General features: G+C 48.6%; 10 protein-coding genes across 10 annotated transcripts; 4 read left to right on the plus strand and 6 right to left on the minus strand.

Annotated features, from left to right (window-relative positions):
- Positions 1–2,274: 2,274 nt before the first annotated feature.
- FPOAC1_001086 (uncharacterized protein) lies at positions 2,275–3,369 on the minus strand (the record flags this gene model as incomplete). The annotated part of the gene is made up of 1 exon (XM_044845692.1): positions 2,275–3,369. One exon carries the CDS (start codon positions 3,367–3,369, stop codon positions 2,275–2,277), a length of 1,095 nt encoding a protein of 364 aa, XP_044711608.1.
- Positions 3,370–3,968: 599 nt separating this feature from the next.
- Positions 3,969–7,424, minus strand: FPOAC1_001087 (uncharacterized protein; the record flags this gene model as incomplete). The annotated part of the gene is made up of 5 exons (XM_044845693.1): positions 3,969–5,611; positions 5,666–6,212; positions 6,266–6,408; positions 6,456–7,133; positions 7,196–7,424. 5 exons carry the CDS (start codon positions 7,422–7,424, stop codon positions 3,969–3,971), a joined length of 3,240 nt encoding a protein of 1,079 aa, XP_044711609.1.
- Positions 7,425–9,055: 1,631 nt separating this feature from the next.
- Positions 9,056–9,815, minus strand: PSF1 (DNA replication protein psf1; the record flags this gene model as incomplete). Its single annotated transcript, XM_044845694.1, has 3 exons — positions 9,056–9,149; positions 9,205–9,725; positions 9,789–9,815. The coding sequence occupies 3 exons, from the start codon at positions 9,813–9,815 to the stop codon at positions 9,056–9,058; spliced, it is 642 nt and encodes a 213-aa protein (XP_044711610.1).
- Positions 9,816–10,419: 604 nt separating this feature from the next.
- FPOAC1_001089 (uncharacterized protein) lies at positions 10,420–11,474 on the minus strand (the record flags this gene model as incomplete). Its single annotated transcript, XM_044845695.1, has 4 exons — positions 10,420–10,649; positions 10,709–11,109; positions 11,321–11,360; positions 11,435–11,474. The coding sequence occupies 4 exons, from the start codon at positions 11,472–11,474 to the stop codon at positions 10,420–10,422; spliced, it is 711 nt and encodes a 236-aa protein (XP_044711611.1).
- Positions 11,475–11,896: 422 nt separating this feature from the next.
- Positions 11,897–13,380, plus strand: FPOAC1_001090 (uncharacterized protein; the record flags this gene model as incomplete). The annotated part of the gene is made up of 4 exons (XM_044845696.1): positions 11,897–11,947; positions 12,006–12,075; positions 12,131–12,620; positions 12,822–13,380. The coding sequence occupies 4 exons, from the start codon at positions 11,897–11,899 to the stop codon at positions 13,378–13,380; spliced, it is 1,170 nt and encodes a 389-aa protein (XP_044711612.1).
- Positions 13,381–13,883: 503 nt separating this feature from the next.
- FPOAC1_001091 (uncharacterized protein) lies at positions 13,884–15,092 on the plus strand (the record flags this gene model as incomplete). The annotated part of the gene is made up of 2 exons (XM_044845697.1): positions 13,884–14,153; positions 14,232–15,092. 2 exons carry the CDS (start codon positions 13,884–13,886, stop codon positions 15,090–15,092), a joined length of 1,131 nt encoding a protein of 376 aa, XP_044711613.1.
- Positions 15,093–15,242: 150 nt separating this feature from the next.
- FPOAC1_001092 (uncharacterized protein) lies at positions 15,243–16,218 on the minus strand (the record flags this gene model as incomplete). The annotated part of the gene is made up of 2 exons (XM_044845698.1): positions 15,243–15,343; positions 15,417–16,218. The coding sequence occupies 2 exons, from the start codon at positions 16,216–16,218 to the stop codon at positions 15,243–15,245; spliced, it is 903 nt and encodes a 300-aa protein (XP_044711614.1).
- A 1,638-nt stretch (positions 16,219–17,856) lies between these two features.
- Positions 17,857–20,910, plus strand: FPOAC1_001093 (uncharacterized protein; the record flags this gene model as incomplete). Its single annotated transcript, XM_044845699.1, has 1 exon — positions 17,857–20,910. The coding sequence occupies one exon, from the start codon at positions 17,857–17,859 to the stop codon at positions 20,908–20,910; it is 3,054 nt and encodes a 1,017-aa protein (XP_044711615.1).
- Positions 20,911–21,443: 533 nt separating this feature from the next.
- On the minus strand, positions 21,444–22,166 carry FPOAC1_001094 (uncharacterized protein; the record flags this gene model as incomplete). The annotated part of the gene is made up of 3 exons (XM_044845700.1): positions 21,444–21,649; positions 21,709–21,916; positions 21,969–22,166. 3 exons carry the CDS (start codon positions 22,164–22,166, stop codon positions 21,444–21,446), a joined length of 612 nt encoding a protein of 203 aa, XP_044711616.1.
- A 1,762-nt stretch (positions 22,167–23,928) lies between these two features.
- Positions 23,929–24,723, plus strand: FPOAC1_001095 (uncharacterized protein; the record flags this gene model as incomplete). Its single annotated transcript, XM_044845701.1, has 4 exons — positions 23,929–24,076; positions 24,131–24,375; positions 24,474–24,539; positions 24,631–24,723. The coding sequence occupies 4 exons, from the start codon at positions 23,929–23,931 to the stop codon at positions 24,721–24,723; spliced, it is 552 nt and encodes a 183-aa protein (XP_044711617.1).
- Positions 24,724–26,978: the final 2,255 nt, after the last annotated feature.

The following is a 26,978-nucleotide window of genomic DNA, read 5'->3' on the forward strand; positions in this document are numbered from 1 at the left end:
CGATAACAGCAGATTTTACTCCTTGTCGCAGGAGTTCTAAAACTTGTGGCTTCAATTCATCATCATACACGATAATAAGAAAGCTTTCCGATGGGGCAAACAAGATCTCCACTAGACCAACAACGAGTATCCTTCTCATCTCTCTAGAGGATCGACTAATTACAGACCCTTATTGCTCATCAAGAATGGAGCTCTATCCACAAAAGATCTAATGATCCTCATGGAGTACCTGCATGCCTCTCGGCCCTCGCCATGTATGTAAGTCGAGACGGAGAAGTATCTCCATATTGGCCAGAATTGTGGTTACCTGCCAACAGCTCATCAAAGTCCGACAAGTTAGGCTAGATAGCAAACAACAACTCCCATTGAGACGGGTTCCTTAACATCGGTCGAGACTCAGCCTTTTTTTTTTTTGTCACAACGTATTTCGTTTAAGGATTTTCAGCTTTTGTCTAGTCAGTTGAGAGCCGACCGATGACTTTGATGTACTCACTTATTGTTGGTATGGGAAAATATATGGGTGCAATTTTAATAATCCCCCTGGCGAAGTCGCCAATACTCACACCAACACGGCCCTTCGGCGGCTTTGAAGGATCCCGTTTATGACCCTAGCTCGTACCCCTTTCGCTGAGACGACCCCAGCTCTCCACAACACATGGTTGGCATGGACCATAAATCCAGTCCTGTGATCTTGTTGGTCAGTTGGTATACAAATTTTGGGGTCTGTAATATAGTACCAGTACGCAATTTCTAGCTGCACGTAGTTATCACATTAACATTGTCTTTCAGTGATGTTAGTGGTGAAACGAAAAGTTTTGCTGATTATCAACAGAACAAGGTATCGACATTCAGCTTGTATTGAGTGGGATAAAACGATGTTCAATTGCAAGGGTTTTATCGCTTCATATTGGTCTGATGTGATAGTACTATTTGCTAGCTTGCTTTTGGGTAGCACTGTGAATGGTTCTTCGACGGGTATTGAGCCGTCTCCAAGCATCGCTCATTCAAGACTCATCTCGCTCCTGGCGCCATGGAGATCTCTCCGCCTATCATCAATCTCAACGGGTCGTGGGGTCATCACTTGAGAGATGTATTGAACCAGGTGCGTTCTATTTTATCGGGTTTTAGTGGTTCATGCATAATATGCTTCCCCAAGATCACGGAGATGATGATAATAGAACTTTTCGGCAGATATGAATGATGATTTTCTGCTCGGATGGTTGGAGGCCGACTCATAGCATTGCATTAAAGAAACATTTAACAAGCCTTCGTTCAAGGTAGGGCTGCACTCGACTTGGGACCACATGCTATGTACACCCGGATACATGCCAGTCTAAGATGACTGCATCACAGTCGCTAGGACCATGCCTTCAGATCGGCGTTGCATGCAGCTGTCTTTTACCAATATATGGTCCGAGGTCAACTTGGTCTCGTCTAATGCTATCCCGCCATGCCTTGCCTTTCATGCCTAAGCTATTCTAGGCGAAACCCTCGCTTGGATCAAATGTTTGTTGGCAGGCAACCTAGCTGGAAACATTGTGGTTGTTTAGCAGCTGGTCTAGTACAGCCTACCTACATACTGTATACCAAATACTAAACATCAACTATCACCCATTCATCTTACTTGGCAAGTCGACAAATCTAACAAAGATTTCCATTTAATGATGGAGGGTCACATCGCTTCAGTGATCAGGGGATATGCTTATTATCCGGTACCAACAACCAAAACTTATGAGCAAAACGCAAGCCACCACTGTTGACCCAGCATCCATCCTTGCACTTTTCTGTAGGCAGTATCACAAGTGTCCTCCATGCCTGCCCAACATTACAATCACCTGTAATCACAATCTAATCACAGTTGTCACATCCAGAGCTCGCCTCTTCCGCCTCAGCTGAATGTCTTAGTGCGAACGATCTTGATAGACTTGCAAGCAATACGCAGTGCTGTTGCATATACTAACATATCATAAAGGTCAATTAGCGTTCCGAGTCATCATACATCATAAGCTCATGTATTCAAGAAGTCATTTATCACAACCCCGATTGCATTTTGATATTTGTGCAAAACAGTTATCCTACCCTGCTTGCTGAATTTAGTGGATGGGTAAACAGTATATCTCTATCAATACCCATTTGCAGATGGTTTTCAAGGCAAACATTGTGGTTGTTATAAGTCAAATTCGATAGAGAGTTCGAAACACAAGCCTTACTTGGCAACACTAAACCTATTAACCATATCACGATATTAATACCATGCGATATATGCACATTGTCTCAACCACCCAATGCTCTCACTCCTCTTCCTACGCTTCCTGTCTCAAACACTTCCACGACTCCCAGCCCAACTGCCTCTCCCAGAACCCACGACCATTCAACTCCCCAGAACTCTTTCCACCTTGGCCCATACAAACCGCCGCCCTCAAACCGCTCCTTCAGCCAACTTTCTGGTCCTTCGCCCCAGCGTGTTCGCCGCAGGGCCTCTCGTACCCAATTAACAGTAGCTGTTGCTATCTTGAGATGTCGTCCATGGCCTGGTACTGCGATCCGGTGACCAGATGGCGTAGAACATGATCGTGTAAGTGTCGGGGCGCCGCCACCGCCGCCAGCGAGGTGAATTGCGTTTCGTCCTCCAACAGCAGATACTGTGCCAGATGCAAATCGTGAAACGTGATGAATCGAGGTCAGGGTTGTTCGATCCTCGGGCCGGATGTCAAGTGTACTTTCTGGCGTTGATGGCGTAGAACTTGTCAGAAAGCCCATTCGGATGAGCTCATCGATTTGCCTGCCTTCCAAGGTATCCTTGTACAATACTTGTGTGGTAGGGTTCTCTTTCAGAAAAACCTTGAATGAGTTTCTTGTGTCCTCACTCAAGGATGCCTTATTGAGCATGTCCTCGTAGTCCGACGTCTCTATCAATGCTTCGCCTCCGCCTCCACGCCTCTCAACTCTCACTCTTCGCACTACACCCTTTGCCACCAGTTCTGCAAGTTCTCGCTCCACCTTTCCTGGAGACCGCAGAATCGCATTGAGATGTCCTACAGTGACAAGAGGAGCTGTGCTGGCCCGATAGTTGAGCACTTCTGTCGTCCTAGCCGAGTTGAAACCCGTTGGCGGCACGGGACTGAACATCCGCGCTCGGATGTATCGCATTGCTTGAACGACATCCCTGAGTGTGAGATTTTCTTCCAGTACTTTTGATAGTCCTATGTCATCGAGTTTATCTTGGAAAAGGTCTGCTTCTTGATCTTTTGATTTGCGTGCTGGTCTTCGTGGCATTGTGTTTGAGCATTTGCCAGAGGGTGGTGAAGATTTGAAAGGCTTAGTGACTCGACCAGACTTGCCGAGTATAGATCTTATTGTTTGTGGCATGATGGATTACTTTGAGATGATGTTAATTTGAGGTTTGCAACTGCTAGTCAAGTTGTAGTTGTCATGTGTCGTTATACGCCCTTCGATTCGGTCGGTGGCAAAACGGTGGAGAAATCACAGTTTGCCGTCAGACTTTTGTCCAAGGACGATGTGTTCAGCGGGAAAAATACACAAGGATTTGGAAATATTAGAAACGCCAGGGGAGAAACGTTGGATAATACCACAAGAGTTTCGAGGTGTAGCTGAAGGTGATGGTTCTGTTAACATCTCGAATAGAAACTACCCTGGACGCTGCGGACAGTGAAGGCAGGTAACGAGAGAGTACCAGAAAAGCTGGCCTATGAGCTTTAGGATACCTACGAAAATAAACAATCTAAAAAGACTAACTGAAGTAGCACAATAAGCTGTCCTACTAATTTCGTCCCTTATGCTTCTGCCGGCGAATTTTTTTTGATACCCTCCTTGATAGTTGTCTAAAATGTTCCAATTCGAAAACTATCATCTATCTTCACTTTGTAATGCTCCGTCACCAAGTTCAATAAGGGATATATAATTATCCAATAGAAATTAATTAATGGCAGGAGTGATCCAATGTCTACTTAGCCAGCTGTCGTCAAAATATAAGAAGTGATGGCACTCATTCTCTCACTCGTGAGCTTCAGTGATATCTTCAACAGCTCTCTTCCAATCTCTGGCTCCTTCTTCTGGATTCTTGCCCACTGGTCGCGGTCCATCAGCCAGACTACACAATCTCTTTCCACAACAGCTGTCGCAGTTCGGTCAGTCTCGGAGAAGAAGGGCAGTTCACCGAGGGTCGTTCCAGCGACAATACTTTCGCACAGCCATCCTTGAGGGAGATCGTACTCTGCGCGCACGATACCACGCTCAACGAGGTAGAATCCGTTTGCTTGTTCCCCACGTCGGAAAAGAACTGTTCCAGCTGGAATCTCACGTCGAGAGAAGTAAGAGGTTGCAGGGAACCAGAAGTCTTCGTTCTTATCACTCAGACCCTGGAAAACCTGAAGCAAGAGGCGAAGGGGTTCCTTAAAACTCTGCCACTTCTTCGGACGTTGTACATCGATGCTACTCAAAGTATCACGAGCGGCCTCCGCGAGATGATTGCGACGTGGCGAGTTAAAAGGCGGATCGAATGAAGAGAAACCAGACGACTTGTTGGAGGGAACATCCAAATTCTGCGCCGATTGTGCAGATATACGCCTTAAAGAATTGATCTCTTTCTGCCGAGCGTAGAGAGTCTTGAGCAGCTCATTCTCACAACTTTCGAGGGCAGAGTTGAGATTCGGCAACATTGTGACTTCAATGCCATCGTTGCCGAGTCCAACGGCTCGCAGGTTACGGCCAAGTTGGGTCTCTGAGTCAACACCACTCAAGACGAGAACCACACCCTTGTTGTCAAGTAATCGACTGATGGTGTTGAAAGCTTCGCCTGCAGAGTAGTCGAGCCCTGTCACATGCCACATATCGAGAATGAGAAATTTGATAGGTTGTGCAGTAAATGCGCTGTCCTCCAAAAGTGCCCGAATCCTCTCTTCCACGCTGACAATGGTACCGAAGAAAAGATAGCCTGTGAGTTTGGCGATGTAGATTTGTCGGCCGACTTCGTGTAGGTAACGCTGCTGGGACGGATTACGCCTTACAGTAGACGTAACTATATCGCCAGAGTAGTTTCCACGGATGGCGGAGACACGGGAGGTCTGCAAGATCAATGATACAAAAGCCAACAGAATACCAACACCAATACCGACAACAAAGTCATGAATGCCCATGACAAGGACAATCACAACGACAGTCAAGTATTCAGCCAACTTGAGCTTTTTGCGCGGAAGCCACAGAGCCTCGAGCAGCAGCTCGAAACCAAGATCATAGATCAAAGTGCCAACCATCATGACCGGGATGTACCCAATGAGAGATGGGCCAATGACCATGACGCCGAACGTCGCCGCGGCTAACATGTAACCCGCAAGGCGACTGTTGCCTCCAGATCGCATAAAGAAGACTGTGTTTGCATATACGAGGTAGTTTTGAATGCTGCCAAAGCAACCTGACAAGAAGTTGGAGTACCCATGAAGCCTCAACTCTTTGTCAAGATCAGCATGATCTTCACCACAGTTAAGGGCCAAGGCAGGGACGTTGATTGGGACATGTAGTATGCCGAAAAATGTCAAAGCAAGCATGGCAGGTACACATTCAATGACTGCATCCCAGCGAACAAGGTGGAACTCTAAGTCTATAGTCAGTACAGTAGAGTGAGAGGCCTTTGAAAATGTGCACTTACTGTAGAGGGTGTAGAAATACCACCATGGTTCTCCAGAGGGAGGGCCCTCGAAGATCCAACCATGGTCACGCAATGTATCGATATGCAACGTATCCAACGCGAGTACAAAGAAATAGAAAATCAGAGGGATCGCTAAGATGAACAGCGGAAGAAAGAACTTGGACGCAATCTTGGATTGGCCATAAAATAGTATGATGGCGAGAACCAAGGGGACAACCCATAAAGGCACGGTGGCTGGGTCAGAAAGCTGCTTCAGAGTGTCGAGGTTGTACTGAAGACTTCCATCGAGTCGAGCGGAAACCTCGAAGCCAGTAGCGATCAGGAACCAGCCGACACCTCCAATGCAGCCAATTAGGATATGTCTGGGAATGAACCCGACCATGTAACCAACTTTGAATCGGCCCATGAGATAGAAGACAAGTCCTGTCATCATGGCGCTAACAGAGAATGACACAATAGTAGTGGCAATCACAGCATCGGGGTTTTCTTCCCCAACGATATCAGTGATCTTGCTTGCCATATTGTGAAAGAAGGGGACGACTTCGATCTGGTGTGCGTTAGAATACTTCAGTTTAAACACGAAAAGGCTTTTCGACTAACCAGTTCTGAACCGACAGCGCCCCTGAATATACTGCCAGATGAGAATGTGATTTGTGAAACAATAGTGCTAACATAAAAGACAGAAATTCCAGCAGATCCAAGATGGGAGAATATTGGCTTTCCAAGAGGGAAAAGAATCATTCCTGTAATTGTCAGTTACTCTGCAGAGCCACGAGTTTGGGAAACACACCGTATGACAGAGCATCCAAAATGTTGAGTAGAAGACCAACAGAGACAGCGGGAAGACATGAAGTTGGTGTGAGAATGACATTGTTCCAGAGCGCCTGGCGATCCCACTTCTTAGGATTAACAGCAACCGATATCCTCTCTTCCATTCTGTGACCAACTTCCACAAAGCCACTAAACCATGAGGGCTTTGACTGAGCCTTTTGTCCCTCAAGGTCAGAATAAGATCGCCGACCGCCTGAAGTCATGCGTGCGAGCAGAGGTGTTTGCTCCGTCGCATCTTCTGCTTGACTAGTTCGGCATTGATCCTGCTCTGCTTGGCTGTCCTCATCATGATCGTCTCCATGTTGTTCATTTGGGTGGTCTGGCGCAATAGACTGAGGAGGAGATCGCTTGAGAAGGTTGGCCAGTACCGACGGCCCCGCATCCGCATCGAGGTCATCTTCGTTACCATCTGGCGATGGCGGCTCGGGAAGTTCGAGGATTGTTTTCGAGGAACGGGCATTGTCAGCTATAGACGAATCGTCGACAACCTCGGAGTCAATTGATTCCTGATAAGAGACTCTTGCTCGCTGAAGTACGGAGGAGTTCTCTTGTGTTTTGGGATCGGAGAGCAAGTAGGTCGCAAGCTCAGCAGTATCCTGGCGGACGGATCGAGCGTTCTGAATACTATCAATTGGCGCTACACAATATGTTAGAATAAGACAAGAAACGACAGCGAAGAAAGATTCAGGTGCAACATACCTAGGCTATCTCGCATAGAACCATGGATGAAAGACCTAATAGGTTCTCTATGACCAGCAGCAGAGCTGGTCGAGGACGGTCTCGCAATTGGAAGATTAGGACTGTGACCATGCTGCGGAGGAGAAGTTGAGGGCTCGTCACGAGGCAATTGAGTTTGCTCATTGTCACGCTGCGAAGCGGTACTCAAAGCTCTCCTCCTCCAAGGAGTAAAGTTGAGCGGCGACGACATGGTATGGGAATTGGGTCGGCCCCAAAGGCACCTCTGAGTGCAGGATGCAGCTCGTTCTAGGTGCGTCGCATGAGCAAAAGGTGGTGATACTCTTTGTGTACTTGGTTTTGTGTTGCTGCTCCAGGGTCTAAAGAATGAAGGGTACTCAAACAATAACGACTAAAACAAGAAACATTCCAAGTGAAGTCCTCACGTTAGAGAAAGATGGCGAAGAATCCGTGGGGAATGGAGTGACGAATGTCAATCAACTGCGATTGCGACGCAGTCAACTCCATCACCCCAAGCAAGGACTGGGGTGGTGAAAGCGAGCCCGGTGGGGCATCTCATGACACTATCAAAGTTAGGCTCACAGGCTCAGCAACCACAACGACCTGGAGCCTGCCAGCTTCAGCACAGTCCAGTCAGTCTAGCGAGGTTGTCAACGGGCAACGAAGCATGAATACGCAGAAGCTAATTTTGCACTTTTGTCTTTGTATTTTGGTACCTCTATGTCTATTCTATTCTATTCTATTCTATTTAATCTGCCCATTTGATTATACTATCACGAAAGATATATTGTCTAAAGATCATGTTACTCAATGTCGTAAATCTTTTCATGATCCTGGAATCCTTGTCATGAGCCGAGACCGGCATGAACGCCGGATTGCCTGCAGTTACAGCTGCAGCTACAGCATAAATTTTTCTTGTCTCTCACTTTTTTTCTCTTCTCACCTATGTTTTGGGCGACAAGACCCGCTAAGACTGACCGAGAGCCCACTAACAACCGCCACAACCAAAAAACATGTCAAACTTGGTTACAACGGCCGCCGAGTCTGGCCGGACGGGCCGAGCGGGTTAGTGCAGGGGGGTTGATAATGGTTGAGCACCAAGGGAAGTGATAAGACGCCAATCGTTAGGTAAATCAAGATTCATTCCTTTATGTAACTCTTGTCCGGCCAAGATCATCTCTTTATCTGCAGTAGAGCAAATCTACGCCTATCTAGGTGTTTTAAAATGGAGAATGTATGCGGGGACGTTGAGATTTCCGCTGTCAACGAGCTCTAGGTCTGGACTGTATCAAGCATGGATTAGTAGTTCGTCGTCTACTCAGACTAATAATTTCACATGTTGCCTTTTAGCTTGGGCTGAACTCTATTCAGTTCAGGGCGCTATTTGTTTGTTATTGTCTGCTCATGATATCCATACACTGATCGAGATAATTGATGGACTTTCTGGTTCCACCACCACTACAACGACGCTGAGGGGAATACCCCTCGTGAGGGTTGCATTTGAAGGGAGAACGGGGTTCCAAGCTTGACTACCTACAGTGTGGCAGGAAACTTACGACCTGAGGTTATAGTACAGGAAATAAAAGCCTGGGCGGGTCGAAGAGCGCATGGAATGACTGGGCTATGTTGTCCCTAAGGCACGGTGTCGTTTTCTTCATCCCTAAGGGCTAATTGTCTCGTGGCTTGCAGAATGAATTAGAACTAGATGTGCAAAACAATAACAACAAAGTGGAATAAAAGTTGCCTAATCATGTGGCAGAGCTTTTACATGTGATCGTATCAATGATATCTAGCAGGGTATAACAACACAAAAGTCATGATCATTCAATCCGTCTGGCAAGTCTAACAAATTATCAAGCCCCATCAACCAAGTTTATGCAGATATCCTTGTGCAATAAGTCTTTCGACATCCCCTTGGCGCACGTAAAACTGACTGTTCTTGGTCAAAGTGATAGACCTATACCAGTTAGCCAATCGTCACGGCACTCAATATCCGCTTGCGTGTAACTCACCCATATTCTGTTTGGATCTCTCCAGCGTCCTTGATGACTCGTACATCGATGAACAAGTCTCGTGGCGGCTCCAGGCTACCCGTGAGATCGATATCCGTCCATTGACCTTTGTATGCGGCTAGGAGGTCGCTATACTGTCGAACGTACTCCTCCTCTTGTGGGCTCAGACTGCTACTCGTCGCACCACTGCTCCCTGTGACAGAAGTGCCTGCATCTCGTACTTGTTGACCGGCCAAATCAAACACATCCAACCCATTCCATACCATCTCCTCCAGCTTGTCTGTCCGTGTTCGGTGATAGGCAAGTAAACACCTTTTGTTCCTTCGCATAGATAGATGGTTCACGAGAAGTGTACAGGCAACAGCCTGGTCGGCGCTGGGGTCAAATGAACCTTGGAAAGGCTCGAGAAGTTCTCCCACATCTTTGTCGAGATCCCTCACTTCGCGTGTCACGGCGCGGACGATCTCGGTCTGGTATGGGGGTAAATGCGCCAAGTTCTGCGTTCGTTTGGCATGTTGGACCTGGTATCAAAAGTCAGAGCTGGGCTTCAGGTGCGCTGCGGTGCGCTGCGAAGGGAATAATACCAGCTTGTTGCCCAAGTCTCCGTACATGGTGCAGCTGGCCCAAGTATATGTGCGCTCAAGTATCTGTGTTGTTTATCTGCATGTCCCGACTATCATCGATTTAAAAGACAAAAAGTTTGGGTGATATTCCGATAATGCTGGTCTAGTTACGTTCCAGGCTATGACATCGTTACTTGGGCTGTAGCATCAAAAATGCAATGGTGTCGCGTTGTCTAGGATTGAACTTGACCGCGACTAGTGGGTTCCATCAACGCGCTCGCCAAGTCTTGATTAGTTACCCCGCCATCACTTGGTGTAAAACGATATGCACACTGAGATGCAAGTTTTATGCAGATTTGCCCCTCATCAACATTAAAAGCCTAAAAATAATGATGGTAGCGGGGTAAGAATTTTCTGCTCTGATATTGTGGTATCAGGCAGAATATTCCTCGGCTTCACGGACAATTTGGATTCTCATGTTTTGCTCTATCATTTTTTGTTTTTATTTTTCATCTATGTTTGGTGCGAAGGGGTAGGATTCATGATTTTTTTTCCACCGTTGCGTAACTCATTTGAAAATCATAAGATCCCATTGGTCATCAATCCTCGCCGTCGTGCCTCATCATAAGTTGACATAGCTGATGCAAGCTTTTTACAGCTTCTGCATGGCAGCAACGTCAGTGGACTGGACGTAGTCCTCGAACTCCTGGATCTCCTCCTCAAGGTCGGCGACGGAGATCTTCTCGTCCTCGACAACAAGGTTGATCTGGAGCTTCTTGACACCGAAACCAACGGGGACGAGCTTGGAAGCACCCCAGGTCAGGCCGTCCTTCTCAATAGAACGAACGGCAGCCTCGAGAGCAGCCATGTCAGTCTCGTCATCTAGAGAGATTGTTAGCATAAAATCTTCTGTTTTGGTAGAATGAGGAAGAAAAACTTACCCCAAGGCTTGACGTCGAGGGTGACGACGGACTTGGCGATGGTCTTGGGCTTGGCCTCCTTCTTCTTGCGGTACTCAGCAAGACGCTCCTCACGGACGCGGACGGCCTCAGCATCCTCCTCCTCGTCGTCGCTGCCGAACAGGTCGACATCGTCGTCGTCCTCAGCAGCAGCAGCAGCAGGCTCATCCTTCTCAGGGGCCTTAGCGGGGTTGATGGTCACCTCAGCGGTGCCAGGACCGTAGGTGCTGTAGGGAGCAGAAGCATCACCGGGAAGGGTGGCAAACTGGCTCTCGTAGCTGGCGATGTGCTTGTACCATCGGGCGGCGTGGGGGTAGCTCTGGCCGTCGGGAGCGGCAGAGAGAGCCTTGAAGGCAGCGACATCAGCCTGAGAGGCAGATTGGCTGACACATGTTAGCACCAAGTCTTGACAAAACAGTCGAGAAGTGAAAATAATGTGTTTTAAAACAACTCAGAGTTGCACAAGTGCTTGTTGCTTCGTCAAACGGCGGGTCTTGAGTCCACCTCCGAAACACGGACCAATTTGTCTCATCACAGAAGTTCTTTATCGAAGGGGGAAAAGCGAGGGAAGACTGGAAAGCAAGAAATACATACCCAACAATGTAAGAGCGGGTGCTCAACCAGCTGTTGAGCACTGAGTTCAACTGTCAGTGTCCATGTCCATGGCGCGGAAACGAGAGGCGCATAAATAGCAGGCCAGGGACATACCGTGAGCTCCAGTTTCGGAAAGGAGGTCGGTGAAGCCCATTTTGAAGGATGTGAAGAGTTGAGTTGGAAAAGAAGAGAAAGGTCGGGTATTTGTAGAGCTGCGAAAGTTGCGAGAAAGAAATTGGGTTGTCTGGTCGATGTCCAAGGTGGGGTTTATGAGATTTTTCACCTAATTTGCTTTGACTGGGCCACCCTGCTAGTCCAACTGAGGGGCGGAGGCTGTAGCGGATTAATTGCGTCCGTAGACCGACCTTTAGGTAGCCTGGGCGTCATGGGCTACATGTGCAGGTGGGTCTAGAGCTCTGTTAGGTAACTGCCAGACTACATACCACCCGACAGCTTGACGACGTAAGAGCTTCTGCAGCCTTATCAACCAAAGTCGCCTTTTAACACCTTTTACAGTCACCTTCAACATTACCGACCACAATTCTTTCTACCCTTGGCAATCAGTAGATCCTCAACATGCCAATCTCACCAATCATCACATTTAAGGCCGGCCAGTGCGAGGTTGACGTATGGCAGCTCATCCGCGCTCGAGATCCCAGTTGCATCCACTAACTTGATTCTCCAGACCTCCTCCAAGCCCTACAAGGTGAAGCCGCAATCTGAGCCTGGTTATATCTACCTATACTCCGAAGATGGTAGGTCCATACCTTTTTTTGGTGTTGTTGATACTGTGACTGACGGAGAAACCAGATCTTGTACATTTCTGCTGGCGCAAGCGCAGCGAGCCACTCGACAACCCCGAGCTGGACCTGATCATGGTTCCCACCGATGGCAGCTTCACCCCCTACGAATCCGCGACATCTTCTGAATCCGCCTCCAAGATTGATGGCCGCATTTTTGTTCTCAAGTTTTCGTCGTCCTCCCAACGATACATCTTCTGGCTACAGTCAAAGCCCCAGAGCGAGGATGGAGATCCAGCCTACTACAGTCCTCGTGATCGCAAGATCGGCGATATCGTCCATCGATTGCTACAGGGCGATGAAGTCGAGGTGGCCGAGGAAATGTCTACCGTCCGTAACGATGACCAAGATGACGATGAGGATGAGGCCATGGAGGACGCCGAGAACCAGCGCCCCCGAGAGCAACGAGGTAGCGGAGGTGCGGGACCTGATGCTACAGGAGGAGATGTCCGCGAGGAGGGCGAAGGCTCGCGAGAGGGTGGAGCGGATGGTGCTAGAGCGTAGGTGATTCCCCTTGCGTGGTTGAACAGAACGGCATGCGTGCATATGATGGAATTGGAGTTTAGACCTAGATCTGGGACCGCAGATTAATCTGTATAAAGCTAGTTTTCTTCGCTACGAGAGGAGAATTGGGAACTAGAGTCCTGGCGCTCCATCCATGGCATCAACTTTGAAATGTGACAGCGCTGACGTGGTTTCAGGGTCTCTTCCTCAGCCCCTGGTACCGATGCCTCTGCTGCTGTAAGGAGCTTTCTAGACTCCCTTCGCGGTCAGTCGGGCCTCTCTGGCGGACAGCAACAGCAACAAGGTACAGATAAAGCGTACCCATACCTCAACCACCTGCTTCCTACCTCTATCACGGTACCAATGATCGACTCAGCTCCTGAGGAGTTTGCCGACACGTTAATCAGCTTCCTCCCGCCTGCTGTCGTCGTTCTTGCAAGTGACTCCGCCAGTGCTGTTGATGGGAAATCAGATCCGCCAACTGCGACTGTGGAGGCTGCCAAGGCATCCCTCTCACTCAACGACAAGCGAACGCTGTTGAAGAAGGTGCTGCGAAGTCCTCAGTTCAACCAGGCTCTGGGGAGCCTCACCATGGCTATTCGCGATGGTGGTTTGCCCAGCATTGCTGATGCTCTTGGTGTCAAGGTACAGGATGGTGGGTATCTACGGGGTAGTGGCATGCCTTTGGGCGGTGGTCAGGCTGTCGAGGCATTCGTGAATGGTGTGAAGAAGACTGTTGAGGAGGAGAAGAAATGAATTCGATGAGTCTACCTCATAGGTAGCACGTATGTTCTCGAAGCATCTATCACGGCGTTGTCTCACGTTACTCTGATAAAGGTGGATGCTTATACAGTCGCTGGCGTTTACGGTTGGAGGTTGGGTTTCATTTCCCTCCCAGGTATTCTAGAAACATGAACAGGCCCATTCAATGATACATGGTGTCTTTAAGCTTGGGTGCCAAATAAATAAATAAACAAAACATGTGCACTTCAAACATTGTCAGGTAAATCGTACTGTTCGGTACCAAGTTCTTGGTGGGGCTCCTTTGGAACTGTTGCCCCAAACGCCCGGGCCCTGCCACGAGTCAAGACCGAGTTAGAGACGCATACTGACGTACAGCAGCGCGCCTCAGGGTATTCTCAGCTATCATAACTTACCTAGCTCATTAACACCCAAAATTTGTGTGTCGACCTTAATTTTCCAGTCGCATTGCCAAAACGTCTTGTCTTTTGTTTTGTCAAAGATTTGATATCTTCGCAATGGATCTGCCGTTCCCTACAGACCCTCGCGAATTCGATAGCGATGATCGCATATCGTTTTCTAAGCTCGACAAGAAGTTCATCGCGGTTCATGACGATGGCAACGAGTACGAATTTGACGCCGATTCTAAGCGATGGATTCTTGCGGACGAAGAGCCATTGGAACCTCCAGTAACCGATGCGTACGACGATTTCGCCGAGTTTGCTTCCAATGAAGCTGCAGAGGACGGGTCAAGGAAACGCAAAAATGGATCGGGTCAGGACTCTGAGGTATGTTCACATCACCACTTCATTCTGGCAGTCTTTTTGCGCGTAGGTCGATGAACCATGGACTAACCTTCGGAGTAGACTCCCGAACCATCCAAACCTTCGCGGCCAAACAAGAAACAAAAAGCACCTCCACAACCCAAGCAAAACACAGCCGTCTATGTAACTGGTCTGCCTCCCGATACAACTGTCGAGGAAGTCCACGATCTCTTCTCACGAAAGGGCGGTGTCATTGCGGAAGAAATCGATAGCGGTGCACCGCGAATCAAGCTTTATAACGATGCCGATGGGAATTTCAAGGGCGATGCTCTGATTGTTTTCTTCAAGCCCCAAAGCGTCGAGATGGCCATCATGCTTCTTGACGACACAGACTTCAGAGTCACTGCGAGTGGCACGCGCGAGGGACGGATAAAAGTACAGGCTGCTGATTCTAGTTACAAAAAGGTTAAGTACGACCAAGAAGCTGGTGTTGGCGGGGAGAAGAGCAACGGCGCAGCTGAGCGTAAGCCACAGAACAACCGCGACAGGCAAAAGATTATCAAGAAAACTCAGAAATTGGATGCAAAGCTGGCTGACTGGGATGATGATCTGCCGTACCCGGGACAGCCAGAGGCAGCGACCAAGTGGGACAAGCTTGTGATTCTTCGGCACATGTTCACTTTGGAAGAGCTCGAGGAGGACCCTGCTGCTCTGTTGGAAATCAAAGAGGATATCAGAGAAGAATGTGCCAAGCTGGGGACAGTGACGAACGTCGTGCTGTTTGATCAAGAGCCTGAGGGCATCGTCTCGGTCAAGTTCAAAGATGCAGAATCAGCCCGCGCATGCATCAATCTCATGCATGGGAGAAGATTTGATGGTCGAACGGTGGAGGCTTTCCTGGCAACGGGAAAGGAAAAGTTCAACAAATCAAAGGATGAGGAGAACCATGAGGACTCGGATTAGAAGCGTCCAGTTCCGCTACATGTTTGGAAGATAGGTCTTGATTAGAATGTAAGATACCCATAACTCAAGTTTAGACACAAAAACAGCCCTGTGTAATACTTTCAGAGCTCAAAACAAGCCCAGGTTCCCTTTCGTACGCCTAACTCGATTTTACATGGATTTCGGACTGATGCCCATTTCAAGTTCTTCGGCGACTGTGTACCATATAGCAGCCTCAATAATGTTGCAGATCACCTGTAACTCTTCGTCATCTAGTTTGAAATCACTGTCAGTCATTTCCTCGCTTTCTTGGGTATACTTCGATTGCCTGAAAGCAAGTCTCACCTCGTGGGGCGTAAATCATGACAAAGTCTGGAGATACTGGACTTTTGATAAACCGGCCTGTCCATGCCAGTGGATGTCTTTGACCCCAGCCTTTTTCTAGCACCTCTCTGATATCATCAGGGTGCAGACACATGTGCATGGAGTGATCTGAGTCATGAATGTGGCAGATCTCACCCTGGCAGCTTGTCTGTACGGGATGTCTAGCGAACAATGCTAAACCATGCTTCTCGACGCACGACCTCTCGGTGCCGAATTTCTTTGGGTTACGACCTGCCAGCTTTGCCATGGACCAGCGCACAGATCGATAGCAGTCGTGAGATCCATGCTGGTCGAGTTGTCGTTGAGGGGCGATTCCAGCAACAGTAGGGCGTGGACCTGCACGGTATGGGAGTCGTTGGCGGCGGAGGATGCCTGACGTTGGGAGGCGCAGAGGATCAGGTTCTGGTGCATCGTATGGGTTTCTGAGAGCCCAGATGCGAAACCATGATATACGAAGGTAGCCAGAAAAGGTTGAAGGTGTACCGCCAGGGCCCAAGTTGAGGAAGTTTACATAATCGTTATGAATCAGTAAGACAACGGGAACGAGAGCAACGAGAGCTTGGGCATGGTATGCGTCAAGAAAATGAATAAGTAAGACAAGGGCGACGGAAGATAAAAATATGTTTTTGCCATCAAGGGTCACCGAGATGGGTTGTTGGCGAAGAGCATGTGAAATCTTTAGTGACTCGAGCTCCGTCTCACCCTGAAGATGAAGGGGAGGGGAAGCCAGCGTCTCTGTGGAAGTGATTGCAACGGATGACATTTCCAGGACAATGCGGATAAATACTGTTTATGAATAAAGTATGTGCTTAACGTCAAGATGAATTCGCAACCACAATATCGGCCGCGGTGCGGTTGGTAGAATATGTGGGGGTAGGGGAGTCCGTGTAAGTGTGATGTGATATTGATGTGAGAGAGCCAGAGGAGGTTCTCTCAACTTTATACAAGCATTGACAATGATTGACCTTGCAACGTAATCCGGGGTAAGATAAGCCAAGTTCAGCTGATCCTCGTATCATATGCGGAGCACACTGCAGTAGAATTTCGCAAACAGAGGAGGGAAGAAGGGAAACCAAGGATTGGAGACGGTGAAAGGGGACGACAGGAGGGGATCGTCATATGATGGCCCTCCAGGATCATGAGCTAGGGAATAGTCGAGAAGCCATGGACCAACCAATTTACGCCCATATGCAGTCGGTACTTTTTATTGCAGTTGCCTCCTCTCTTTTGGAATTCTCGTCGACGAGTTACGCCGTTGGAGATGTTTAATGTGAGAATAACATACACTGGACTGGCAATGAGACTCATTTTAGGTGTATCACCGAGACACCAGGTATCCATTGAATAATTAGGTACTCTGCACAAAAAGCATTGCAATAATACAATACTATAAAGTCACGAGGCACAAAACAAACCTTGAAAGCACAGAGCTCTCTGTATGGCTGAGACACTGAAAGTTACCTGCTAACTAGCGAATTGATATGCTGCAGCCGCCTGCGGGGCATGACGTTCAATTGAAAGCTTGAGAATCCGATCAACAGTCTTACTTCAGTGCCGTCTTACCTTCAATTGTAAAACTTTCCTTCCTGGGATTCAATGCGCCGCTCAGCCATGACATAGTTTCGCTCGGATCTTCCACCCAGCAATTTTAGTCTCGAGTAGTCTACCTATGTAACCGTGTAAGCCAAGTTTGCCAAGACTACCCTGGACAAGACGATAAGATGGTGGTCAGCGGAATATCTAGGCGCTATCTAAACAATGGCATACGAGGATTCATACTTAGTAGTGTGAATCCTCAATGAAAATCCGTCGTAAATTATCGTGAATTCCTTGTCTTTTTCGGATCCTTTCAAAGATTTCTTGATTTATCTTTCGATAAAGGCAACTTGCTTGGACTGACTCGTTGTCAAGTTTTCAGTCGGCTAACCCTCCGTTGACCACGACAACAGCCTAGTAAAGTCTGTCAAGAGAGGACGAATTGAAATCAAAGAGGCCGCAGAATACCGAATCGTATTTCCAACATCCATTCATTGGTTGCTCTAAATTAAGGCCGTAATGCCATCGATAGCTGACATTGTGTCTGTTGGTATCTAAGCCTAAGCTGGAGGTTGCTCAGCAACAACCGGATCCGTAACAAAACAAATCAACGAATGACGGAGCTCGAATCATGGGTCAACCACCAACTAAGAGCGGTCTAAAGAGCTGCAAGGTAACTCCTTCAACACCTCCTGCTCCTCATGACAACTTTTTTTTTAAAACAGCAGTCTGATATCCCGTTCAGTTCAATTGTTTACTTTCGTTAAGCGTTATATATTGCTTTTAAGTAATTAGGAGTACATATCACAAAAGAGAACCCGCCGTCCAGGTGAAAGGGTTAGTTCTGAAACTCCGAATTCCTCTCATGCCTACTAACGTTACTATCCCAGACATAAAATCATATCCCATCATGGGGTTACTAACGAACCCTCTGCGACCACGCGAGCCAAAGCTCCCACTTTACCAAAAAGTAAACTCCCCAGATAAAGAACGATTTTCAGATGACGACTACTCCTCCGATGAGGACAGCGACTATGAAGACGAGCCATACTCACCCGAGAGCTCTTCAGCGGGCTCTTCAAGACATACATCAGGATCTGCAAACAGTGGACTCTTGATGCTACCCAGCCACCAGAAGAAGCCCCTCCCCCTCAGAAGGAGGATTGCGAAAGTGTATCCCTACCGAATACCAAACAAGGTCACCCGCTACCTGTTTTGTACAGTGATTACCTTGATCATTGTTATGGTTCTGAGTCTGGTACGCGCCAGCCAGGTCGAAAACTGGAAGGTTGCCAACGGCAAGGTTGACAACAGACCACCACCGCCACCACCTGCCTGGGAAAAGTTCCCTTTCCTGGAGAGATACTATGGTGGCCTCAAGACCTTGGTTAACTTCGATGAGCTCAAGCCCGAGTGGCCTCATGTCAAGAATGAACCTGAGATGCTGGGTGAAGGCAACGACTGGAACAAGCAAAACGAAATCAAGGGCGGCAAGGACAGTGACAAAGACAAGGATAGCGACGAGACCGACAAGGCCGCTACCGAAGAGATTGAAGCCGAGGCTCAAGGTACCAAGGCTCCCGAGAAGGAGACCAGAGATGAGTCCAAATCCAAGGACGACTCTACGGATACAAAGGAGGATAAGCCGAAAGACGATTCCCAAGCCACCAAGAGCAAGCACCCCAAGAGCAACGACTGGAGTGGTTACGCCAACAAGACCAAGGAGACAGACATGAAAGAATGTTTCCTGGATGCTGACGGCACAGTCCGAGTCCCACAGCTGCGATACTACAACGGCCGCCCGCAAGGATTCCCTGAGCACGCCATCGGATCTTACGAGGCTTTGGACCTACCCGAGGATATTTGTTTCGATCGTTACGGCCGCTATGGTCCTTATGGATTTGGCTACTCTACGCGCAATGGTGGCCTCAGTGTTGGCGAGCATGGCCAGAAGGAGGGCTCAGATTCTGTTTGGGAGAACACACCTCGTGTTGATTATCGACATATTGACTGGGCTGATGTTCAGCGACGCTGCTTCAAAACCAACCAGGCTCGCTTCAAAGAGTTGCCTGAGAAGTTTCAGACTCCTCATGGATTCTTCGCCCATGAGCCGAAGCCAAAGGCTCTGCCTAGCTCTACCCTCGAGCGCCGAAGCGTCGAAGAAGAGAAACCCAAGACTGTGAAGGAGACTGCTACCTCCAAGGTCGAAACTGCCAAGACTGAGGCAGCCCAATCAAAGCAGACCAACTCCGAGGAGGCTAAATCCAACGTTTCCAAGGTTCACGAATCAAAAACAGTCGAGTCCAAGGTAAACTCTTCAAAGGCTGCGGCGACCAAGGTTGCTGAAGTCTCCAAGTCTGAAACGCCAAAGCCTAAAGAAACCAGTATCAAGGAGTCTCAACCTGAGAAGCCCCATTCCGATGACGATGATGAGTCTGAGAACGATGTGCCGGAAGTCCCCAAGACCGAGTCGGCCAAGGCACCCGGAGCTGGATTGTCACGTACAGCTGTCGTCGTGCGATGCTGGGACGAGTACAACTGGCGTGAGGATGATATTGCACACCTTCGATCTCTTATCACTGAGCTTGCCATCACCTCTGGTGGTCGTTATGATATCCATCTGCTGGTCCAGGTCAAGAATGAAGCCGCCCATCCTGTTTGGGCAGACGAAAGAATCTACCAAGAACGTATCGAAGAGTCCATTCCTGAAGAGTTCCGAGGCCTTGTGACCCTGTGGTCAGAGACTCAGATGCTCGCTCTCTACCAGGGCATCTATGATCACTTCTCTCGTGGCCCTGACCTGCCTGTCCACGGTGTTTACCGCGGCCTTTCTATGGCAATGCAGTATTTCGCCCACAAGCACCCTGAGTACGACTACTTCTGGCAGTGGGAGATGGATGTGCGCTACACCGGCCACTACTACGATCTTTTCACCAAGCTTGAGAACTGGTCCAAGGCCCAGCCCCGTAAGGGTCTCTGGGAGCGTAACTCCCGCTTCTACTTCCCAAGCATTCATGGCACTTGGGAGGATTTCTCGCAGATGTCTCGTGTTCAGAGCCAGATGGGTGTTGTTGGTGCTGACAATGTGTGGAAAGGCGTTCCTGGTTTTGATGGCAAAACCCCTGACCAAGACACCAAGGGCCATCGTACTGTTTGGGGACCTCTTCGTCCCAAGGATGATGACGACTGGTTTGAGCCTGGCAATGACCCCGTTGCTCCCACCTCTTACGAGAAGGACCACTACCAGTGGGGTGTCGGCGAGGAAGCTGATTACATTGCTCTCAACCCCATGTTCAACCCTGACGGCACAACCTGGGGACTAAAGGACGACATCACAGGCTTCAACCGATCAGAGGGGCTTCCTCCTCGCCGCGCCAACATCATCACCACTGCGCGCATGTCCCGTCGACTCTTGACAACCATGCACAAGATGACTGCCTTTAAGAAACAATTCGCCTTCCCCGAGATGTGGCCTGCTACTGTTGCTCTGCAGCACGGCTACAAAGCTGTCTCAGTCCCCCACCCCGTCTATGTTGACCGAACTTGGCCTCCAGCCTATATGGCTCAGATCTTCAACAACGGTCGTGATGGCACAAGCGGTGGTTCTCGTACCAGTATCTTTGGCGACCGCGAGCACAATATGCATGGCCTCTCATGGTTTTACAACTCAGGCTTTGCGCCAAACATGTACCGCCGTTGGTTGGGCCTTCGAGTGAACAACGACGGTGGTGAGGAGTTTGAGGGTACTGAGGATAAGAGCAAGAAGGGCAAGGGAGTCGGTAACATGCGTGGTGGCGAGGGCAGAATGTGTCTACCTCCTATGCTGTTGCATCCCGTTAAGGATGTGGAGTTGCCTGTTGAAGCCCCCGAAGCTGAAGCTGAAGAGGGCAAAGCTCCTCAGTCTGATCCTGGTGCCTAAACTTCCCATTCCCTTTTCTGCATAGAAGACTCTGTGAGTCATTGTACGGCGTTCCAGGTTTTTTGTGGGTGTTTTATTTTTATTTTTTTTAAAATGGGTTTACGTCCTGTCATGTATGCGATGAAATATGTCAACGGGATGATAATGACCTTTCAAGCTGCCAGGCACTGTAGTATATACGGCTACCTTTTGGGTATCTGGATTTAGACTGGACAAAGTTGAATAATGAACATGCTCTTTCATGAACATATGTCTACAGTGGATGTTTGCGCAACGTGGTTTTGGATAGTACATACTGTCCAAATCGTAATGACATTTGGCTCAACGTAAAATGTTTATACATATTTTCTACCATGACATTTGCGCAGATTTCCAACTGCTCTTTTTTGTGATCGTTTCATGCATCCCGAAGCTCCCAATTTTGCGCCGATGTGTTGTTCGCAATTGCGACATGTAAACAAACAACAGCATTTCCTGGATTATTCTCCATACTGCCCCCTTTCTCGTATCATCGCATAATCTTGACTAGCCCCTTAGACCACACGCTTGACCTCGAAGAAGCGTCGCAGCCACCAGACCTGAAAGAGGGACTCGCCAATGACGACACCAATAACAAACATGTTCCACCACTTGACTCGGCTGTTTGTGCTCTCGGCGGTGTTTCGGTGAGTGCGCTCACGGATAACGATATACTCTTGCTCGTCCTTGACTTGGGCAAGGAGATCGGACAGTTTGCGGACTATAGTGGGATTTTTTGTAAGTTTTTTGAACAATTGCAAGTGACATAGGAGCATTTACCTTCACGGTCGAGAGGGTCGGCGGGCATCTCATGCTCGCTCACGTAGACAATTCCATGGACGTTGAAGGAGACCTCTTTCGTGTTGGCACCCCAAGCCTCGTTACCGAAGCAGTAAAGGTATTTACCGTCGTGCTTGGCTGTGAATGAGTAGTCACCGTTGGAGATACTCTTCTCGTTTGTCTCGTATTGTCCACTGGGGTTGGTGATCTGTCCAAGTTAGCATCCTGACCACTGTCCTGAACCTTTCCAGGACACATACCCAGAAGTCGATATCGAGGTTGCCTGCGCTACCAAATTCACGATCGCCAACCTGGAAGGTAACGGTCATGGTGTCATCCTTGTGGAGGGACTCATGGAAACATTCTCGACCGTGGGCGGGCAGGACGATGTTGTGAGCAGTGACGGCTGTAAAGACAGCGGCGGCCACGAGGGCCTTGGCTGCAGAGACGAAGTACATTATGGAGATGGGAGTCGAGGCCGGGTATCGATTGATCGCTATAGCTTCAAAAATGAACGTCGTGGTGGTTTCGCGATCCTATAGTGTTATCATGTCCCTGTAGGAGCTATACTGTCCACTAAAGTCGGGCAACCAAGGTACGATGGACGAATTGACACCTTTCCACAGCTAATTGGAGGAACAGGGGCCTGTGGTTTGCTTCCTCGTGCGGCTCTCTTCCCGTCTGGGCAACCACGGTTTTGCCGAGCTCAAGAGATCAGTCAAGTTGAGTTCCTGCCAGCTTGCAGCTTCTATTCTTACCAAAATTCACAAGCCAATCCCGCAACTCCAAGCCCAAAAGGGGGAAAGTGGGTATGTCCTGGCGCGGTGGGGCCTTGTGGCTTGAGCCAGGGCATGCTAGGGATTAAGGTACCTTGGATTGTCGTTTATCTGTCCTCGCGAATACCTCATACCTACCTCAAAAAGGGATGAGAGGGCGGGACCTGATTGCGCGGCGCTCTAACTTCTGTTCTCTGGTAATTACAAATGGAATTCATTGCGAACAATGACTGCTACTATCTAGCATGCTCTGGTGGCCTGTCAACCATCTACTGTTGCCAGGGCACCACAAACTAAGAGACTTTCCTAAAATCGTATTCAATAAAGCGTCTTTATTTCAGAACCTTTCTTATCACGTTCCCACATTAAAGTGAATAAAGTACCCGAGATCAAAGAGGTCACCGACTGCACTGGCCATGTGGCGGTGCAATTGCGTTGTCTGCCCCTCAGTTAGTAGGTACTCCCTGTCTGTTGCAACAATCCATACCCTGAAGCGCAATCGAAACAGGCCCTGGCTCCAGTGTTCCCCCTGCAACTAACCAGTAAACAGTCCAGTAACACTGCTGCACGCTCACCAGCCTCAGCCCCCCAGCCCGAGACCAGGAAAAAATAGGACATTGTCTCTCACCCCTCTCTCCCTAAAGTGACGGGATCCATTCTCACACCGACAAGTCAAACCACCCGACAGCGCCCACCCCCAATCCAATCCATCCATATTATCCATCCATCCATCGTCGCTCGTCGTTTTTTCTGCACCACCATCCAAGGACCGCCCCACGATCCAGTAAGTTCAGCGTCTTTATGTCTATTGCTCGAGTATCTTCAGATCCCGCTTCTTGTTGCTTGCCTATTCCCGGTCCTCGTCTCGATGTCTTCAACGAGCTACCGTCCGTCTCACGCTGTCGCCGCCCGATGATCCAGATTCGCCGCCATGCTATTACCCCGTTGATCCGCCTCGTGACGGCCTAAACCACCATGTCGACGTACAGCATGACACAGCTTATCTCAATGGATTTGGCGGCAGCCTGGATCAGGAACGATTAAAAAGCTCAGTTCCTCAGGAACTTGACTTGGATAATGGTGACGGTGGACAGGCGTTGATGGATGAGCTCTTGATCGCTGCCTTGTTCATCAACTTATGTGTCCTTTCGCGACACTCCCATAAAGCCAACCAGCCTCCACCATCACCAGTCATTCAGCCTCCTATTCTGTTCCTCCCTTAGCTAAAAGTCTCCTGCATTCTGTCTTAGACTTTTGTCTCTTCCCTCTCCAACTCAAAACTGTCTCCTTTATTTTTACTTTACCCCTCGCACGCAGCAAAGTCCCTCGCCACGTCTTCTTCTTTCAACATTTATCCCCCAGCATCACTGACCTTGCGCTTTCACCTCTAGAACCCTTTACTCTATCCCTACAAACACAGGCCTCGACGCCGTAAACCGCAAACATGGGTCTCGCCTTTTCGAAGCTTTTCGACCGACTGTGGGGGAAGAAGGAGATGCGAATTCTGATGGTTGGTCTTGATGCCGCTGGTAAAACCACTATCCTTTACAAGCTCAAGCTTGGTGAGATTGTCACCACCATTCCCACCATCGGTATGATACTCCCTGGATCCTTCAAACTAGCCACTCTGACATTTTCTTAACCAGGCTTCAACGTCGAGACCGTCGAGTACAAGAACATTCAATTCACCGTGTGGGATGTCGGTGGTCAGGACAAGATCCGTCCTCTGTGGAGGCACTACTTCCAAAACACTCAGGGTATCATCTTCGTCGTCGACTCCAACGATCGCGACCGTATCGTTGAGGCCCGAGAGGAGCTCCAGCGCATGCTCAACGAGGACGAGCTCCGCGATGCCATTCTCCTTGTCTTCGCCAACAAGCAAGATTTGCCCGTACGTCACGACTCCACCTTCACATTTCACCTAACAACATTACCCTCAACGTGTCATTCAAACGCGGTATCATGATACTAATATTATTCCTCAATTAGAACGCCATGAACGCCGCCGAGATCACAGACAAGCTTGGCCTCCACAGCCTGCGACAACGCGCCTGGGTAAGTAACGAACCATCCATTCCTGGGCTTCAGAAATCCACATATCCATCCGTCTGGTCACATGCTAATCTCTCATCTTTTCTTTCAATAGTACATCCAGTCCACTTGTGCTACCTCAGGTGACGGTCTCTATGAGGGTCTCGAGTGGCTCGCCAACACCCTCCGAAAGGCGGGTCACCAGTAGAAAGATTGACGAGAAGCATCTCTTGAAGAAACCCGCCTTTTCCTCTTGCTCTGCCACATCCTCCAAATGGCTCTTTGTGTCGACTCGAGGTTTCGGTTGTAATTTGCAAAGTTATCGGTCAACCAATCGAAAATGAATCCTTGAACCAAAGTCGCATCTATTCACGTTTTCTATTAAAGCAACCTGTTTCTACGCTTCCTCCGTCTCTCAATGGTGCTTCACTGTGAGCCTCTGGGTTAACGTTTGTTTGCCATCTGTAAGCGTCAGCTTGCCTCCCGAGGACCACAGAACGTGCTTTCTTTTTTTTCTTCTTGGAGGAAAAGTCGGGTGATGATGGGTGGCGTCTTATAGGGAACCCCGGGGTATTTGTACAGTCGTCAAATCGGGTGTCGTTTGTTCTTTGAAAAACATGCATTCTTTGCAGATTTTACACGAATACTCTCGCAAACCGTGGCGCACTGGTACATCTATCATTTGCTGTTTTTTTCCATTTCCTTTCCATATCGCTTCAGGGAACATGACCATGATGATCAACTCGAGTAACGAGGAGTAGAAACGAGGCATGAATTCAGGGCCATTACGAGATTGGGTCGTTGTAGAGATTCTATCTGTTTTATTCCATCCTTATATCTATATCGTAGCTCAACTTGTGATGATTCAGTGATATTTGTGTAATATTAAGTTCATGGGTTAGTTCTTGTCTTGAGTCTCGGCTCCTGTGCTTATGCAGATCGATGCTGATACCATCATGCCGTGGCGTTAGTTGTATATGATACTCTCCTCCAGTTGTTAGCATGAAAGTCTACTATTTTAGAGTATCTCATAAGTCTTCATGAAATGATTGAAAGTCTCATCCTGCATAATGATATCCCCCCCGAAGAATACCAGAAGGTTTTCGGAGGGACAAAGTTTTAGTGATTATGCCGTCTTAGGGTAGACTCTTGTATTATTTAGTTTTGCAAAACTCATTGATATTAACTTTCTGATTACGTTCCTCAGGTATTAACTGCCAGGGATTGCCTATAAAGAGACGACTCGTAAAGTAGCAAGAAACATCTCAACTGGTTTACTTAGCATATTCCTATGTCAAAACCGTTTCGTTTCCATCACAGAGGCAACAGGTGCTACCATTCATGGGAACACTAGAATTCCACCAGTAGCTCCCCACTCCCCACTCCCCAAGCTCAAGCTCAAGCCAACAGCTTCTATAGCAACCTATTTACAATCTCCATAAGATTCTTCTTCCTCCATTCTCTCTCAAATCTTAACAATGACTTCCGAAACTCTCGTTCCCGATAACTCCGCCATTTCTTCACCTCCTGCCAAACGCGCCAAGACCGCCGCCACCATGGAAGCTCCCCCTGCCCTCCAGATCAAGAAGCTTTCTGAGAAGGGCCGTCTTCCTACCCGTGGCAGCGAGTTCGCTGCTGGATACGATATCTACTCTGCCCACGACACAACCATCCCCGCTCGCGGAAAGGCTCTTGTCGATACTGATATCAGCATGGCTGTGCCCGCCGGAACCTGTAAGTAGCGAAAATTACAGTCCCAATTGAGAAGAAAACAAAACAAAGAAAGGCGGTCTGACAGAATGGCTGAACGACAGATGGTCGTATCGCTCCCCGATCAGGTCTCGCCTCCAAGCACTTTATCGACACAGGTGCTGGTGTCATCGATGCCGATTACCGTGGCCAGGTCAAGGTCCTTCTTTTCAACCACAACGAGTCCGACTTTGAGATCAAGGAGGGTGACCGCATTGCCCAACTTATCCTCGAGCGCATCTATACACCCGAGGTTGTCGAGGTCCAGGAGCTCGAGGAGAGTGTCCGAGGTGCTGGCGGCTTCGGAAGCACTGGTTAGAGTCAGAAGATAGAGAATGCCAACTCTTCTTCCGAGTAACACATATTTAATGATTTGGGACCATATCTGCGATAGGGCAGTGTTGGCTTCCATTTGGTGGACGGTGATAAAATACCATTCCTGGCCTTCAAATGATAGACAACCGATTATAGGAGATAATATAATAAGAAATCATCTCCTTCTAAAAGACAGCTTTTACTTGGTGATTCATGCACGATAGGAACACTGTACTTCAACAGGAGAGACTACTAAAAGACGGCTATGCGCAGGTCACCAATGCACTCAAGCTGTAGTCGTTTTCTATAATCAATCCAAGTACACCTTCTCAACTAGGTAGGTACTCCTATTAAAAGGCTACTTGCAAAGTGGGAACTGCCCTTTGCAGTTTTGACAAA

This window comes from Fusarium poae, chromosome 1 (assembly GCF_019609905.1).
Source record: "Fusarium poae strain DAOMC 252244 chromosome 1, whole genome shotgun sequence".
In the NCBI taxonomy this organism is placed as follows: domain Eukaryota; kingdom Fungi; phylum Ascomycota; class Sordariomycetes; order Hypocreales; family Nectriaceae; genus Fusarium; species Fusarium poae.